Source organism: Rhipicephalus microplus, chromosome 5, assembly GCF_043290135.1.
Source record: "Rhipicephalus microplus isolate Deutch F79 chromosome 5, USDA_Rmic, whole genome shotgun sequence".
NCBI classification, from domain to species: Eukaryota; Metazoa; Arthropoda; class Arachnida; order Ixodida; family Ixodidae; genus Rhipicephalus; species Rhipicephalus microplus.
Window position 1 is genome coordinate 972,125 of NC_134704.1, and position 18,225 is coordinate 990,349.

An 18,225-nucleotide genomic window follows, 5' to 3' on the forward strand; every position below is an offset into this window, starting at 1 on the left:
CAGGAGTACGACATTCACATCATCTATCGCAGCGGACGCAAGCATTCTGACGCTGACGCCTTGTCGCGTTCGCCTTTACCTCCCGACTCGGCCTGCGGAACCACTGGTACCAACTCCGTCGCATCTCTCGACCTCGACACCTTTGCCAGTGAACAACACAAGGACCCATGGATCTCTTCCCTTTTTGACTGTCTTTCTGGATCGTCAACCACTGCAGTACCACGATCTCTCCGACGTCAAGCTGCTCATTTCGCCATTCGTGATCGGCTGCTACACTGACGCAACTACGCCTCTGAAGGTCGTAAGTGGCTCTTGGTTGTCCCGCGCAGCTTGCGATCACAAATCTGCGCCTCCTTTTACGAGGATCCCCAATGTGGTCATGCCGGTGTTTTCAAAACTTACGAACGCATTCACGATCGCTTCTACTGACGCGGAATGTATAATTTTGTTCGAAAATTCGTTATGGGTTGCTCTGACTGCCAATGCCGCAAATCACCGCCTTTCCACTCATCCGGTGCACTTCAACCGCTTTCCGTGCCCTGCCATACCTTTTGATCGGATCGGAATTGATCTCTATGGCTCTCTACCGACAACATCAGATGAAAATCGGTGGATCATAGTCGCTGTGGACCATTTAAAACGCTACGCTGAGACCGCCGCCCTTCCAAGTGCCACTGCGCGGGACGTAGCATCCTTCGTCCTTCATCGCTTTGCACTACAACATGGTGCATCTCGAGAACTACTACGTGACCGAGGTCGAGCCTTCCTATCAGAAGTGGTCACGTCTCTGCTTTCTGATTGCCATGTTGTTCATCGCAAGACCACAGCATACCACCCGCAGACTAACGGGCTCACGGAGAGATTTAACCGCACCCTTGGCGATATGCTCGCCATGTATGTGACATCCGATCATACCAACTGGGATCGCATTCTTCCATTCATCACGTTCCCATACAACACCGTGGCACAGTCTACCACTGGATTTTCTCCTTTCTTTCTTCTTTATGGACGCGAACCATCCCACACCATCGACACTCTCCTTCCATACCGTCCTGACCCATTCAAATGTCCATCTATGTCCGAAGCTGCCCGAAATCTGGAAGAGTGCCGTGAACCACCTTTACACACCTTTACGTCACAAGAATAGCAGCGCCAGAAAGAAAACAACACCGACTCTTCACAAAGCCACAGCTATTCCCCGGGATCACTTGTATGGCTGGCTGTTCCTTACCAAACCCCCGACCTTTCCTCAATACTCGTTCCAAAGTATGAGGGCCCATACCGCGTTTTGGAGCGAACCTCGCCGGTGAATTTTCTCATTGAGCCACTTTCCCCATCTGATGACATGCGCCGGCGTGGACGTGACATCGTCCACGTCGCCCGCCTTAAGCCATATCATAGCCCTCTGCCACCAGACTCTTAGGTCGCCAGGATGGCTCTTTTTCGGAGGGGCAAATTGTGAAGAACAAAACGCATTGTTGGCAAGCAACATCGCCACCGCTTGGATACTGGGTGCTGGGCTTCTCTCCCTCTGCTCGTGCTGATCATCGCCGGCATCTGCTTGACCGTTGCTCTTTCCCGATTGTGTTTTCATCGTAGGGCCATCGTCGCAACAGTCGCCAATAAACCCCTTTTTAAATATTACAACCACCTGCATTTACATCAAAAAGACTGTATAATCATCTTTCAATCACGCATATCTATAATAAAACAGACATTTTTAACTGCTCTGCCCTCCCCCATGTTATCCGCATGTGGAACGGCCTTCCACATGACATCATAGCTGAACGCAACAGAGAGAAAAATTCCAGCACCTTCTAATCAACCATTTCCAGGATTAACTGCTCAATTTATTCATATCAAGTTCTGTAACTTTCACTTTTAATTATTGCTAGTTTCCTGGGTCATTTTGTTTTCTTTTTGATTTTTTTCTTTGTTTTAAGAACATTTAGAAGGTTTGAATGATAATATTCCAATCAAGTCTGCGTGTAATCTGGAGCAATGCTTTCTTTTGAATAACTGAACGTCTATTTATAAATTGTACTTAAATTTCTTTACACCTTGTTTTACATCAAAGTCTCACATGTATAATTGTCTGCTTTTCGTTGCTGTTGTATTATTATTATTTTCTTTTTTTATCATTGTCGTTGTTAGGCATTTTGTAATTATCGGCAATCTTTTTGAAATGTTATTCGTATCTCAGTTGTGTATAGCCACGTATATATTCTTTTGATGCTCCCCTTGCACAATGCCCTGTTGGGCCTCTAAGATATTTTGAATAAAATAATTCTTTCACACTCACCAATAAAGAAAAGTTGTTCTTTTTGCTTGGTGGTGTAATGTACTTGTGCAATATCATTGTGTTTCACGAAGGACTGGTGCAGCAGGTGACTGTATAAAAGCAAAAACTTTCTCAAAAAATAAATTGTTTGCAGTTTAGCACTGTCTCGTCTCTTCTATCCTCTCCTAGCATATGCGCTGCTGAGCACTCTCTGTCATGTTCTACCAACATGCCCAATTTTACTGTCTCGTAATTTCCAAAATATTCACAAACATCTACTTGTTTGTTTAAGACCTAATTAGCTAATTAACAGCAGCTATTTAATGTGTGCATAGAGCATTAATAGTGTGTATATTGTTTACAATAATACTATACTTTGTCTGCCTGTGCATTTCTCTTCCTTTCTTAATCTTGATGAATAAACACACCTTTTAAGGCCACTCAAAGTGTTGTTCAAATAACTAAACGGCGCTATTGATTCAGCGTAAAATGTATCCTTGCTTATTATGTCTTTACCTGTTCGCTAGTTACTCAGGGCCGCTTTTCTTTCTATCTTTGCTATGCAGTTATCTTTTGTCCACCTCTATGCTCTTTGTTATCAAGTTGCTTACAGTGAGAGCTCTCTACGTGGTTATGCGACTCCAAGTTTTTATAATTAACTATGATTGGCGCACTTTCCATATTAACACCTGAATGCTTTCTCTCTCTTCAAAATTAGTTTTCAAACTGCTGAAGTCACTACTGACTTCAGTATTACCACACACCTGCATGTCGTGCAGGGAAGTGCTGTCTGTAGTTTATTATTGATACACTACACTATTTTAGGCATAGGTCAAATCGTCGAGTAATAAAAAAAGTTGTCTATGATAAAGCAGAGGGATTTCGATTGTGACGTAGGGTATTTTTCAAAAATTGGTTGGCAACTCTGGCGAGCATATCTTCTCTTTGACAGATTTCAAATATGTGCCCCCGTTTTCACCTCCCACAGTTTTCGCTGTTTTATTCAGTGCTTTTATTCACCCCATGAGGGTGAATCGAAACAATGGATGCATGCATATTTAATGAAGCATTTCGTTAGAAGCACAAGTGTGCATTCTTTATTCTTAGCAGCTCTCCTGCTGCCGTCTTTAATTTTGATCCCCGACCAAGCAAGGTGCTCTCTGATGCCCTCCAAATCTGGTTGAATTATCTTAATTGCGGGTGCGCTTGTTTGAGATTGTTCTGGCAGATGCACAGCACGTGGTAGAGTTGCCTAGTATAGGGTGCTCTGTGAAGTGGTAGCTCGCTGGTTCTAATCCTGTCGAGAGTGCCCGTATAATTGTGTTGCAATAAATTAGGGCTACTTTGCACGAAACCTGTTCCCACAAACTGTGGGATCTGCTGAATGTTCTTTTTGGCTGATGAGTGGCTCATGTTTCCAAGCAGTAGCCATGCAAATATTTTGCCAGCCGCACCTGCGGACACCTCTACGAATGTGACAGGAACAAAAAGAAGAGGAAAAGTTCCTCTCTGATTCAAAACAATGCCGCCAAAAGCATATAAAATACAATTCCGAGCTACACATATTTCTTTTCAACAAGACAAGTCTACCTGTGAGAGTTTTTTTTTCTCCTTCCAATAAATTTGACCACATTGCTGTTGGGCAATACTAGTAGTCATACATTCATGACTTTACGAGCCAAATTAAAAACACTATTAATTTTGTGTGAACAAAAGCATCTACGTCACCACTGAAATGTACTACCATAACCCTGTACTTTGTTCCTTGTTCGTAAACCCACCTCTATTTTGCTCACATTGATTTGATCATTATCATAAGGTTACCCTATCATATTTTTTCACTACTGCAAGCTTTAACTCATTTGCTCCCAGGACAGCAGAGAGTGGAACCACATACTTCCTTTCATAACGAATATAACTAATACAAATGCATTTAAAGGTGTCTTATCAAGCCTACTGTAACGTTGCACGTTTGCTTCTTCTACGTTGGTTGTAATTATTTTGCTAGATGTTCTCTAGCATGATTAACAAAATTATTGTAGTTCTGTAAAATGCTTCCATTTTACTGTTTGTTGTTACTATTGTGCTTTTTTTCTTTTTTACTATGTACACCCCAACCCCTCTGCAATGTATTTATACTATGAAGGTACTATAAATAAATGAATAAATAAATAGATCTACTCATTTTCACACACACACAAAAAAATTTTCTCTGTGGTACAATTCCTTTAAGTTAAGGTCAAGTTATCTAGGAAAGGCAATTTGCAGAATTTATTTGAAACTTTGGCCAAGTTTCACTGACGAATTTTATTGAGGGAGGCCTACTGTGCTAAGTCATAATTAAGTGTACCAGGCTGCCTGTGATAATGTTCCATATTATCTTCTTTTTTTCAGACTCTTTTTTTGAATATTGAATTGAAGTCACCTTACCTTGTTCTGCATGAGCATGGATCATTCGAAAAGTAAGTAAAATGTGTCTTATTTCTTAACCTCCAGAAACTGATGTGAATGAAAAATGAACACAAAATGGGACCAAGAAATGTATAGGGAATATAATTTGTAATCTTGTATTATAGTACTTATAATAAATGAGACAAAATATGGACATCGGTTCACTCTAGACGGCCAACCAATGCATTGGAAGCCTACAGTGAGCTTTGGTCTTCACGGTTGCGAGTTTAGTTGATGTTGTTTGTTGTCAAAAGTGGTTGTTTTCAAAGCTTGCGACCATGTCTCTGAATATGGCTGGCACGGTTGTTTTCCTTCAGCGTTGTGCTATTGCGTGCTTTATTGATAGAATACTAGAATTCCAAGACCAGAATGGCAGCGCCTACCGCTCTTAAAGGGAGAGGCGGCGGTGACCAGTTCCTGTATACGACGGTCACATCTATTGGAAAGCAGTGGCCTAGTTTGCTCACCGGAGCTTCCAGAGCCAAGAATTACAGACGTGCCTGAACAAGTAGTGTTTGACGAAGTAAGGTGATTTATTGTTTAAATCATTGCATCCTGTTTAGATTTTGCACACTCTAATCTCATCTGTGACCAAGTTATGATCGCAGTTGGCTGAGCCGCGCTGCTACAAACGATGCTTACTTGTGTGAACGTATTCTGAAACAAATGGGCAGAGAATGATTCGCAGAAGCTTTATCTTGCATCTGCTAGCCCAAATAAGATGTAACTATTACATTATGTTCCGCACCGCGAGCTTGCTGTATCTGCAGGAAAAGATGACCTGCCCGTAGTAACTATCCGGCCGATTCGCACTGTCGCTCTCTTGCATTCAGCGGACTGAACGCCAAGTGCAACACTGCATGTTTATTGTAGATACATAATATGGGCCATATTGAGGCGGCAAGTGGCACACAGGCACTCTACGAGCGAGCATGATAGCACGTTTGCTCTTAATTGGAACAAATGTTTTGTTTTATCAGCTGGCAGTGGCACTGCCTTGTCTCACCTCTGGCTGCCCCAAACCAGTCCCATACGTGCGATTGCACTGAAGGGTGACCAACCTTGCGAGTAGGAGTCATTTACTCTTCCCCTCTTTACAAAATGTGACTTAATTGCCTTTCCTCATATTCTTTTCTCCACATGCCGTAATCATTGCACCTATACTTCTTAGTTGACTTAGTTACTGCTGAACGAGATTACTCGAGGTCATGGGAGGGGAGGGCTTCATCTTTCGGCAGTCTACGGGTATCTGTTTCTAGAGGCCCGTGAGGCTCAGACGTTGTGTGTTTTATATTGCCATTTTGTTGGCTTATTTGTCTTGTTACTAGTTGTTTGCACTATTCAGCTGATGGGCTTACCATTGTGTAAAAACTATTTAAAAGGGGGTTATTAACGTGTGCTGCGACGGCGGTTCCATGAACAAAACACAATTGGAACGGAGCAGCTATCAGGCAGATGCCGGTGACAATCAGCGCGGAGCGAGGCAGACAAGCCAAGAACACAGTGCCCAAGCGTTGGCGATGCTGGTTGCGAAGTATGCATCTTTTTTTTATTTCATAATTTGCCCCCACTGAATAAGAGCCATCCTGGCGATCTAATACTCTGGAGGCACAGGGCTATGATATGGCTTGAGGGGAGTTACGTGGATGATGTCACATCCAGGCTGGCACATGTCAGATGGGCAAACTGGCTCAATTAAAAAATTCACTGGGGAGGTTTTCTCCAAAACGCGAGATGGGTCCTCATACTTTGGGACGAGTTTTGAGGAAAGGCCAGGGGTTTGGTAAGAAACAGCCGGCCATACAAGAGATCCCGAGGAACAGCTGTGGCTTCGTGAACAGTCGCCATTGTGTTTCTTTTGGCACTGTTATTCTTGTGACGTGAAGGTGCACGCGAGTTCAGGGCGCTCCTCCGCTTGTCGGGCAGCTTTGGACACAGGTGGGCATTCGGATGCACGAAGGAGCGTATGACGGAGAGTTTCCATGGTGTGGGAAGATTTGCGTTGATACAGGATGGAAAAAAAAAAGGTGAAAATCTGTTGGTAGACTGTGCCACGATGTTGTATGCGAATGGATGAATGGAAGAATTGGGTCCCAGTTCCCATCATCAAATGTCACATACATTGCGAGCATATTGGCGAGGGTGCAGTTAAATCTCTCTGTGAGCCCGTTAGTCTGTGGGTGGTATGCCGTGGTCTTGCGATGAACAACGTGGCATTCCTAATGTAGAGCTGAGGCGACTTCTAATGGAAAAACTCGACCTCGGTGACGAAGTAGTTCTCCAGGTGCACCATGTTGAAGTATAAAGCGATAGAGGATGAAAAATGCACGTCCCACATAGTGGAACTTGAAAGGGCAGCGGTTTCTGCGTAGCGTGTTAAATGGTCCACAGCGACTATGATCCACTGATTGCCATCTGATGTTAAGGGTAGGGGGCCATAGATATCGATTCCGACCCGATCGAAAGCTTTGACAGGATAGGAAAGCAGATGAAGCGCACCTGGCCAGTGGAAAGGCGGCAATTTACAATGCTGACAGTCAGGGCAGCACATAAATTTGCGAACAAAATTATACATTCCACGCCGGTAGAAGCGATGGCGAATACGTTTGTAAGTATTGAAAACTCCGGCATGGCCACTTGCCACAATGCTGATCGTCGTGGAAGGAGGTGCATATTTGTGATTGCAAGCTGCGGGGTACAACCAAGAGCCACTTAGGACCATCAGGGACGTAGTTGCATCAGTGTAGCAGCCGATCTCGAATGGCAAAATGAGCAGCTTGACGTCGGAGAGATCACAATACCACAGTGGTTCGACAATTCAGCAAGACAGTAAAAAAAGGAAAGCGATCCACGGGTCCTGGTGTTGTTCACTGGCAAAGGAGTCAAGGTTGAGAGATGCAACAGATTTGGTGCCATTCGTTCTGCGGGCTGAGTCGGGAAATAAAGGTGAACGGGACAGGGCGTCTGCATCAGAGCTCTTGCGTCCATTGCGATAGGTGACGTGAATGTCATACTCCTGGATTCGCAGTGCCCAATGGGCTAGGTGGCCAGAATGGTCTTTCAGTGTGGCGAGCCAACAGAGAGCATGGTGATACGTTACCAGGTCGAACGAACGAGTGACCGTACCAATAATGGTGGAACTTGTGAAGCGCCCAAACCAGAGCTAAGCACTCTTTTTTAGCGACGCTGTAATTGACCTCAGCTGTAGTGAGTATGCGACTTGCATAAGCGACCACATATTTGTAGTAGCCGGGCTTAGGTTAGGTAAGGGTAGCACCAAAACCAATCCCATTAGTGTCTGTGTGAAGTTCTGTTGCAGCTATTGGGTCGAAATTCTGAAGAATGGGAGGAGAGCTAAGCAGACTACTGAGCATGGCAAAATGCAACGTTGCAGTCAGGCGACTTGGAGGAAAGGTCTGCGTCACCACGTAGGATGTTGGTCAGTGGTGACATGATGGCGCAAAATTTCGAATGAAATGCCGGAAGTGAGAGCATAGTCTGACAAAACTGCGCAGTTCTTTTTGCGTAGCATCTTTCGGAAACTCTGTGATTGCACGAAGTTTTGTAGGTTGGGTAGAACACCATGCTTGGACACGATGTGCCCTTGCCCCGCCGCGATGGTCTATTGGCTAAGGTACTCGGCTGCTGAACCGCATGTCGCGGGGTGAAATCCCGGCTGTGGCGGCTGCATTTATGATGGAGGCAGAAATGTTGTAGGCCCATCTGCTCAGATTTGGGTGCACGTTAAAGAACCCCAGGTGGTCAAAATTTCCGGAGCCCTCCACTAGGGCGTATCTTATAATCATATGGTTGGTTTTGGGACGTTAAACTCTACATATCAATCATCAATTGCGATCTGCCTTAATACGAATAGCTCTCGTGTGGCGAGGCGACACTTTTTGAGGTTCAGTTGGAGCTCAGCGTCGGTTTCGACAAACACAACATAATCACAGAATCTCAATATGGCTTTCATAAAAACTATTACACTCAACTAGCACTCCTTAATTAAAAAGAACTATACTGCAGAACATTGAAGGCAAGACGTATGTACTTGGTATATCTATAGATTTTACAAAAAGCATTCGATTCTCTGATGAACCGTGACAGCCCGTGACAGTCTCCTAATTCAGTGTGATGGGCCAGCTTAAATTCGGCAGTTTGACCTCCCAATCGTTGTCCTTCTATTCCTGACTTAGTGGTGGCTCCTGGTGTCGTTTTCGGCATTACTGGCTAGATGTTGACACTGGAACCGGCATCTTTATGGTTAACGATGTCTTATCCCATTGGGCGGATCGTTGCAATGATGCGTTTTCGAAGACCAGTCCATTCAATAGTGCTACAAGAGGGTGTTGCTCCAAAAGGCCACTGTAGCTTTGGTTTACTCTATATTGCTGCGATTGCTTTACTTTTACTTGCTTTGTTGACAAGCATACACATAAAGAGGTGGGAAGGGAGCCTCATGACTTTGATATACATGTACACAATCAGCTCAAACTACCGCCAATATAGTCACATCAATGAGGAAAGCTCATGCCTGTGTCTCCCCTCCTCCCAGTCTGGTCTGTGTGACTCCCCCCCCTTCAAAAAAAGCAAAAGAAAACAAATTTTGGCTACGTCCTTGGTTTTGGTAACCAAACCTTCTTGCGTTTTACATCGACTCCATGTCTTCGCCATGTTGATAGTTAGTTGAGTGTGTCGTTGATGTTCTCCACAAGCTTCTTAGGTTGCCGTCAGTTGTTTCTATTGAATGAGTAGCTCGTCCTCATCATTGATGTCCCGGTCGTCTTTGGCCTAGCCCAGTTAGGCCTAACTCGTCAATGGCGCTGTTACATGTCGACGGAACTCTCCGATGACTGTGGTGCGGGTCGCAACTGTTGTGGCACGAAGTGTAAGAGCTGTGGGCCAACCGAGAATGGCTGTAAAAGGGGCAACCATTCTGGCACAAGGGGGAAGAGCTGTAGACTAAGTAAGAAAGGCTGTGAAAGGGTGCGCAAGTTCGGGCAGCCTCACTCAGGTCTTCCAAGGTCAGTGGCCACTTCTTTGACCTCTGCGCTGACAGCCTTCAGTTTTTCAGGGCTTCCATCCCTGCAGCAGCATGTCTTTCCTGATTTTCGGAGCTCAAAGCTGCATAGCACAGCGGCACTTCATCTTTCCTGGCTTTTTGACCACAGCTTGGGTCACGCGCCATAGGCTTTCCTTCCATCAATTGCACACGTGAACGTGGCGCATATTCACACCATCATAGCCTCGCGTGCCATCGCTGTATTCCAATATTTGGCACATGTTTTGTGGCCTTTTATTCACAACACTAATGTAAGGAGTGTTAATTGCTCTCGGTAGTGTGCCTTATGAGCGTATCCTTAAGATGATCATAGGGACGATCGACTGTAGGAGAACATTGTGAACGACTGCAGCAGTGCGAAGTGAGTTGATGACGACGAAACATTGACCCCACAGTGATAAATCAAAGCTCTGAGTCCGAAGCCCAGAACTTGGGGAGGTTTAAAGCAGAAACCTCGGGCTTACGGTATTGAGGCAATGATAAAGGTATCTGATGAAAACTCATGACTGTCTGGCTTAGGGAAGGACTGCAATGACTGTGGTGCTCGAGTTCCTGGCAGCTGTACCCCAAGTAAACCGGCCTACACATTGATGCTGTGACATCGATGTTGTGAGACCACTAACTATGTACTTCGTACGAAGTAATTTCATGCAGACACGAACAAGGGCAGGCGTGACCATCTCGTGCTTGTTGCGTCGTCATCGTCTTCTGCTGGTCAGATTTCTTTAGCCCAGACCCGAGTGCCACCTTGTCGGTAATCTGTTTGTCCAGTTCGGTGAGAGCTGAATTTGTGTCACAAAGCCAGTTGATGATTTCGTGCAAGTCAGCAGAAGATGGTTATGTGCCTTGCAGGAGGAATTCACTAGCTTTGGACAGGATTCGGGTAGTGGCACGACAATGGATATCCCTATGCCTACATAGCTTGTCCATCCTTGTTACAGAGTCGGTACAGAAGATGCCGGCATTCTCCCTTATTTTGGCATCAATAATTTTAAGACAGAGAAGAGACCGACACCCGTGTTGCCTTGGATTATTTCCTCTTTTTTTGTTTACAGGCTCATGAACAGCCCTGCCTCATGCCCACTTCTTTGCGTGCCTTATGTGCAGCATGGCATTTCCAGTCAACTTAGTACTGCGGCAAATTCAAAAACACCTTCTCTCAGCTCGGCAAGTGCATTCCGGATGGTTTAAAAATTGCCCTTCAGTTGTGGAGATTCTTCTCTAGACACAGTGAGGGAGCCCTCCTCCATGCTTTTGATGCTTTGTGGGTTGGGAGAGGAACCTATTTGTAGTCTCTAAGTGCAGTATAGTGACTACTATATAATCGTAAAGAAAGTAAAATGAATAAAAAGACAGCTTGCTGCTGGTAGAAACTGAACCTACTCTTCTGCTGTTGAGGAATGGTGATTGTCGTTCCTTTATTCGCTTACTTATGGGTATTGCCTTGCATGTAAACCTGGGAGTTTTAACCAGCACTGCTCACAGCCATGGTGGGGAATCTTAAACGCGCTTTTTGCTCACTTAAGCGTCACAAAGCTTGTGATCTTTTTTTGGTCTTTCCCATCCCCCTGCCCCCCTTTTTTAACACTCAGAGTTTGCATGCACAGAAATACTCTATGTATTGGATGGGAGGACAACTGCCATTGTAGATCAGTTGTTAGAGCACTGGATGGGTTATATGGATGTTGTAGGCTTAGTTTCTTTTGGTGGTAAGTATTCCTTGCATTCACTTTAATTTATTCTGTTTTATATAGTGTTTATAACTTTACGATTAGTGAGTACAAATAATGTTCCCTGTACCTTCCTTGGCTTCATTGTCTGTTGGTTTCATTAGGTTCTCTTACAATGCATACTGAAGTGACAATTGTCACCATAACCAAACTCTTTATTAGTCAGAACCAATGGGCATTGATCGGAACACTTTGCCTTTATACTGGATTATGGTGCAATTTTACTAGCCAATGAGCTTTTTGATCGTGATGTCCTCAAGTGATTTCAATTGTTAATGTACATAAGTGTTTATATTTAATTTCAACGTGCAATGCAGTTGAGTGAAATGTTTTATCAACATTTTGTTTTAAGAAAATGATTTTGGTCATGTCACAGTTGGGGCAAATGCCTACTAACTCCCAGAATGGTGTGATGTCTGTTCACAGTAGTGGAAATTTCCCTCTAGGATGTTGAACATATCCTTCTCCTCCTCCTCTAGGAGTGGCAACATCCTAGTTATTGACATGGGGAAGCTGAGTTTCAAGAGTGACCTCCAAATGAATTCTCTTCTGCTTGAGGTGAGCTTTTCGTGGTTTTCACAAGAATCAGCTTGTACCTATAGAGCCCTTGAATTTTTCCAGCAAAGGTGACATGTGCATTGATAGCAACATGCAACTTCTAGTTTGTTGGTGTTTTAAAAGCAGATGACAAGAAGGCTTCTAAACTTACCAGCCTCACTGCTGCACAAATGAGCAAGCTACAGCCAACATGCCAGCCTGAACCTTCGAATGAAATTTATATTTCCGGAAATCTCTCCTAGTGCAGCAGAAACATTTTTGAAGGTGGTGACACGTGTGTCCTGTCCTTGCTCACTGCTGTATTTTGGAATCTCTTTTAACCCAAACTATAAATGTTGTGTCAAAAATCTTCCTGTATGTGTGAATCATATTGAGGCTTTCGTTTTGTTCTCTTTAATAGGGGGAATAATTTCAAACTTAGCCAAAATAAAAAAAAACTTGCAAACACTGATGTACCTTGGCTCGTTTCCTATTTCACCAGAAAATTCGAAATGCTGTACATAATAGGAAAAATAGATAAACATTGGTAAAACACAGATAACTAAGGTACTCCCCATCAACTCTTATCCCGAACTCTTCCCATTCTAGGCCTCTGAAAACGCCCTGTAAGCATGTGATAAATAGCTTTGGGGAGATTGTATCTCTTTAGCTTACACCCTTCTTGATTGGTATTCTTTCACTTTTTTTCTAGAGCACTATGATGGCAGTTAATCCTCTGTTCTTCCAGAATCTTTATATATGCTTTGTCGACGCCCTGTCTGAATGACTGATGATACTTTTACTGAATCAAATGCCTTCTCGTAATTTATGAAGATGTGGTTGGCTGTATTCTGAGCATTTCTGTATTACCTGATTTATAGATGCATGTGGTCAATTGTATAGTAGTAGACTGTTCGAAATCCTCCTTGTTTCTTTGGTTGAGTTAATCCTAATGTTGCCTTCATTCTGTTAGCAATTACCTTTGTAAATAGCTTGTATTTGATGGAGAGCAAGCTGATCAGCCTGTAATACTTCAAGTCCTTGTCACCTCCTTTCTTATGTATTTAGATTATGTTAGCATTCATCCAAAATTCTGGTACCCTTCCCGTCAGGAGACACTTATAGACAGGGTGACTAGTTTTTCTAACTTAATCTGTCCTCTGTCTTTCAGCAGATCTGAGATTACCCAATCCTCACGAGCAGCTTTGCCTCTTTGCACTCCCTCCAAGGCTTTTCTGACTTCTGCTGTCATTACTGGTGAGATGTCATCATCTCGGTTACTGCGAGTTCTTACATTATGGTCATGGTTGTCCCAGCTACTGTACAGATCTCTGTAAAACTCCTCTGCTATTTCAGCTATCCTTAATGTATTGGTAGTTACTTTGCCTTCCTTGTCTCTTAGTGCATACATTTGGTTTTGGCTATTCCAAGATATCTCTTCACAGCTTTCTCTGTTCTTTAGGGCATGTTCAATTTTCTCTATGTTATACCTTTTTACATCGAATACTTTATGCTTATTAATCGACTTCGAAAACTCTGCCAGTTCTATTTTTTCTGTTGTGTTTGAGGCTTTTATACTTTGACGTTTCTTAACAAGAGTCTTTGTCTCGTAGGACAGCTTCCTAGTGTCCTGGCTAACTATCATACTTCAACTTCCACTGCACACTCCGTAATGATACTCATCAGATTATCATTCATTGCATCAACGCTAAGCCCGTTTTTCTCGATAAGAGCCGTGTACTTGTTCTGAAGCGAGACTCAGAATTCCTGTACTTTCCCTCTCAGTATTAGCTCATATATAGGCTTCTTGTGTATCAGTTTCTGTCGTTATTTTTTCAAGTCTAGATGAATTCAAGACCGTACTATTCTATGGTCACTGCATCGTACCTTGCCAAGCACTTCCACATCCTGCATGATGCCAGGGTGTGCCGCTCAGTATAAAGTCTATTTCATTCTTATTTTCGCCATTAGGGCTCCTCCATTTAAACATAGGGTTCTCTCGTTTTTATTAGAAGGTATTCAAGATCCGTAAATTATTGCGTTCTATGAATTCTACCAGTAGCTCTCCTCTGGCATTTCTAGTACCGACGCCATTATCTCCCACTGCCTGGTCTCCAGCCTGTTTCTTCCTTACCTTTGCATTAAAGTCTCCCATCAGTATAGTATGCTGTGTTTTTACCTTACTCATTGCCGATTCCACGTCTTCATAGAAGCTTTCAACTGAAGCATCATCATGGCTGGATGTGGGCGCGTAAGCGTGTAGCACCTTCATCTTGTATCTCTGATTGAGTATAATTACAATACCTATCACCCTTTCATTAATGCTATAGTATTCCTCTACGTTGCCAGCTATGTTTCTGTGAATTAGGAACTCCACTTCTTGTTCTCTTCTGTCAGCCAAGCCCCGATAGCAAAGGACATGCCCATTCTGTAGCACCGTACAGGCTTCATCTGTCCTCCTAACCTCACTGAGCCCTATTATATCCCATTTAACATCCTCTAGCTCCTCGAGTAGTACAGCTAGACTTGCCTCACTAGATAAGGTTCTAGCGTTAAAGGTTGCCAAGTTCAGGTTCCAATGGCGGCCTGTCCGGATCCAAAGATTCTCAGCACCCTCTGCTGCGTTGTACATCTGACCGCCGCCGTGGTCAGTCGCTTCGCAGCTGGTGGGGACTGAGGGCCGTGTGTTAATTGACGTATGCACGTGAAAGGTAGTGGCCAAATACTGCACCAGGGTGGCCAATGCTTCACTGGTGAGGGAGTGTGTTGCCAGCGGTGGTAACGTACCCCAGGCTTCTTAATGCAGTTTCATCATCAGGCGAATAATTTTTTAAAAATCTGGTTGGGAACTGCGTGGCACTCAGATTCAAACCACGGACTTCTTGCACGCGAGGCTGATATTCTAACTGTTATGCCAACACTGCATCTCGTACATAGCAATGTTAAATAGAAGCGGGGATATCATCACTCCTTGCCACGTGCCTTTAGGGCCCAGTGGTATGGGAGCGTACTTGAGGTCCCTGATAATGAGTGTGACCTTCCTGGATTCGAGAAAGGAGCTGAAGTATCTGTGAAAAGTTTTGTCCAGCCCAAGCTCTGAAATGGAGATTAAGATGTGTGTGGGAGAGATGTTGTCAAATGCTTTTTCCAAGTCGAGACCTAGGATGCCTCTTACGTCCCTTGTGTTCACGTCTATAATTTGATGTTTGGTGAGCTTCATTATGTCTTGTGTGGAGAGGGATGGTCGAAACCCAACTTTGTCGTAGAGGAAAGCTCCTTTCTCATTTTACTTAGAAATAAGGTTGCGAATGACTTGCTCTGCCAGCTTGCCGATGCAGGACGTTAGCGATATAGGCCTAAGATTGGCTAGACCTGGACGCCGCTCCGGTTTGGGGATTAAGACAACCTATAACTTTCCATTCATATGCGATTGATCTCGTCAGTAAGAAATTTGATGTATTCGTCTTCCAGGTTTCTGTGGGCTCATCCAGCCCCAGAGCTGATCTTTCATTAGGTTTTGAAAAACTTGCCAGACCTCACTGGCGTTAAAGTACTCTTTGAACTCAGTGCAAGTTGGCCCAGTGTAGGTTGGATAGTCAGAACAGCGCGAGGCTTCAATGGGTAGATACCTTCGAACCAATCTGTCCAGTATGGCGTCTTCAGATTCAGACTGTCTGGCCGCATGTGTGATTTTAGCAATGGCTTGCCTTTGATTACTCTTTAAATTCAACTCATTCAAAGGGTGCTTCAGCGAATTCGATTTGCCTCCCATTTTCATTTGCTCATTGACAGAGTTGCACACCTTATCCCACTGCTGCCTGGAGAGGGTCTGGCAGTGGTCCTCGATGAATCGGTTCTGACATTTTCTCGCAGAGATTACTATTAAGCCTCTGACCCTTCTACCTATTGAGTAAAGATTTCTTCCCCTCTATGAGGTGCGGAAGGTTGCTGTCCACCCCATATGTTTCTGAATCCTTGCGTACCTTTTTTGTCGCCTTGTGTCTCTGTGGAGCTGTGTGGCCCATTGATCCAGGCTGAAGCTTGAGTCTTCAAGCCTGCATTTGTTCATCTCTACTGTTCCAGAAACCAAATTCTTTTACGGGCTTACTCTTTTCTCTGATATGGATAGCTAGGATATTGTGGTCGCTCTCCAGATCCACGTGCAAGTTGTGCCAAGTGGTGTATTGAACATTTTTAACTAAGGTAAGATCTGGCGTTATGTCCCTCGTGCAAGAGTTGCCAATTCTGGTTGAAAATGCTGGGTCCGTGGCCAGGTTGAGCTTCAGGTTCGCTGCTGCTTGCCACAAATCTTCGCCTTTACAGGAGGACTGCAGATAACCTCACGCCTGATGAGGAGTGTTGGAGTCACCTGCAACCACAAGCAGGGAGTACTCAAGAGCTCCGTGAACCTTTGTCATGAGTTCTTTGGTGAACTATAAATATGGAGGGTGAAAACACTACTTTTGAAGTGACCCCTGGAATAATTTTGACCAGCGAGTGTTCCATCCTACTAGTGTTGATAGAGAGATGACGCGAGACAAAGGCGCATCCCTTAGAGACAAGCGTGCAAATGCTTCTCCATCTGTCTTCATAAACAGCGTGGTATTTGTAACTCGTGAGAGCGACCAAATTTGATAGCATCTTCTGAAGCACAATGATGTGTGGCTTCTCAAAGTGAGAACAAACAAACTGCTGAAGGACCACCATCTTGTGGTGGAACCCCGAGCAGTTCCACCTCCAAATCCTGAACTCCTTAGGTAGACGTGCCATGGTTAAGCTAGAAAGATATGAATCTGCTTTCGAGCGCCTTTACCTTAGCGTCCAGTTCACAGAAGTTAGCATCCAACGCAATGAACTTGGTGTCCTGCCTGTTGAGCTTGTCAGTCAAGGTATTGACCTTAACATTAACCAATGTAACTGCTTTGCTTAGCGACTTGAACATGCCTCTGATCGCGGTCTTAAAACTGTCTTTCCTCGTCATGTGCAGGCTTCATCAAAACCCTCTCTTTTAGGCTGGACGAAGAGTACATGGTACCTCCATAGGCACTTCTACGGGCATTTAGACTGTGTTGACCTGAGGAGTTTGTGGAGCCTTACTCTTAGCGTTACTAACATTCCTAAGTGAAATTATCTCGGCCCTAAATTGTGGAATCGCCTCCTTTAGTGCAGCGTTCTCCCTTTCCAACTGAATGATATTTTATCATTGTTTTGCTCTGGTGGCATGCCGCCGTTACCTATTTCTGGAATTCTTTGATGTGGTGAGCCTTCTCAGTCACTGTGGCAGCAGGCCCCTTTATTGGGAACAGCTCCTGGACAGGGAACGGCTTGTAGACTGGGTACTGTTCCTGTATCAGGAGTGCCTCCTCGAGCTTCTAGACTTATACTTGGTGTTGTTGGCCGGTTCGAACAGCTTATTTATCGATGGGAAGTTCTTGTTAAAGTTGTTAAAGTTGTGTCGCTTGCTTCTTCTCTATCTAACAATTTAAGGTACCTCGAGTTTTGACTACAGGTTCTGTCGACCGTTAGATGAGGCCCAGAAGGCACACTTCAGCGAGCTAATGAGCTGGTCACTAGGGGAGGTCATTCTGCAACCCCGGCAGATTACATCTTCTAGAGCGAGGCACGCGTCGGCTTTGTGGCCGAGTCAACCACAGGCATACCAGACATCTATCTGCCGTCGGTAGAAGGTGCACCTGACCATGCTGGGACTGCACTTGATGTAATTTAGGACTTCAAGTCTTTTGAGAAAAGTAATGACTGTGGTAGATTTTTTATTCCCCACACTTTGAAAACATTGCGATTCCGCTGATGAATAAGCAATCTTCTGAGCTCTTTGTGATCAATCCTAATATCGATGTTTCGGATGATGCCCTTGCATGTGTTCTTGGTCGCTTAACGGTGATGGCCTTCAAACTTGCGTAGGTCTTGGCGTTGGCTTGCGATGGCGTACTAATCGCAACGATGTTTTGCATAGTGTTAGGACAAATGATGTGTTCTGTGATATTCATTGCATAGAGACTTTCCACTATCGTGAGGGCTTGAGCAAGTCATGTGTTACTGGTATTCTTTATGTTTAGGCTTCCCCGGGGGCTGAACAAGGGCTCAAAAGTACTCCCTTGGTAGACGAGGCAGCGTTGATGTGTTGGCGAGGGGTTTCTGTTGTG

General features: G+C 44.3%; 1 protein-coding gene across 6 annotated transcripts in view; it reads left to right on the plus strand.

The window, feature by feature from the left end:
- LOC119174040 (intermembrane lipid transfer protein VPS13A) overlaps nucleotides 1-18,225 on the plus strand; it is a 1,344,268-nt gene that overhangs the window by 140,675 nt on the left and 1,185,368 nt on the right. For all 6 annotated transcript variants that reach the window (XM_075894208.1, XM_075894209.1, XM_075894213.1 and 3 more), the window contains 2 exons: nucleotides 4,676-4,743; nucleotides 12,004-12,082. In XM_075894208.1, coding sequence (XP_075750323.1) covers nucleotides 4,676-4,743; nucleotides 12,004-12,082 — 147 coding nt within the window. The remainder of the gene's footprint in view (nucleotides 1-4,675; nucleotides 4,744-12,003; nucleotides 12,083-18,225) is intronic.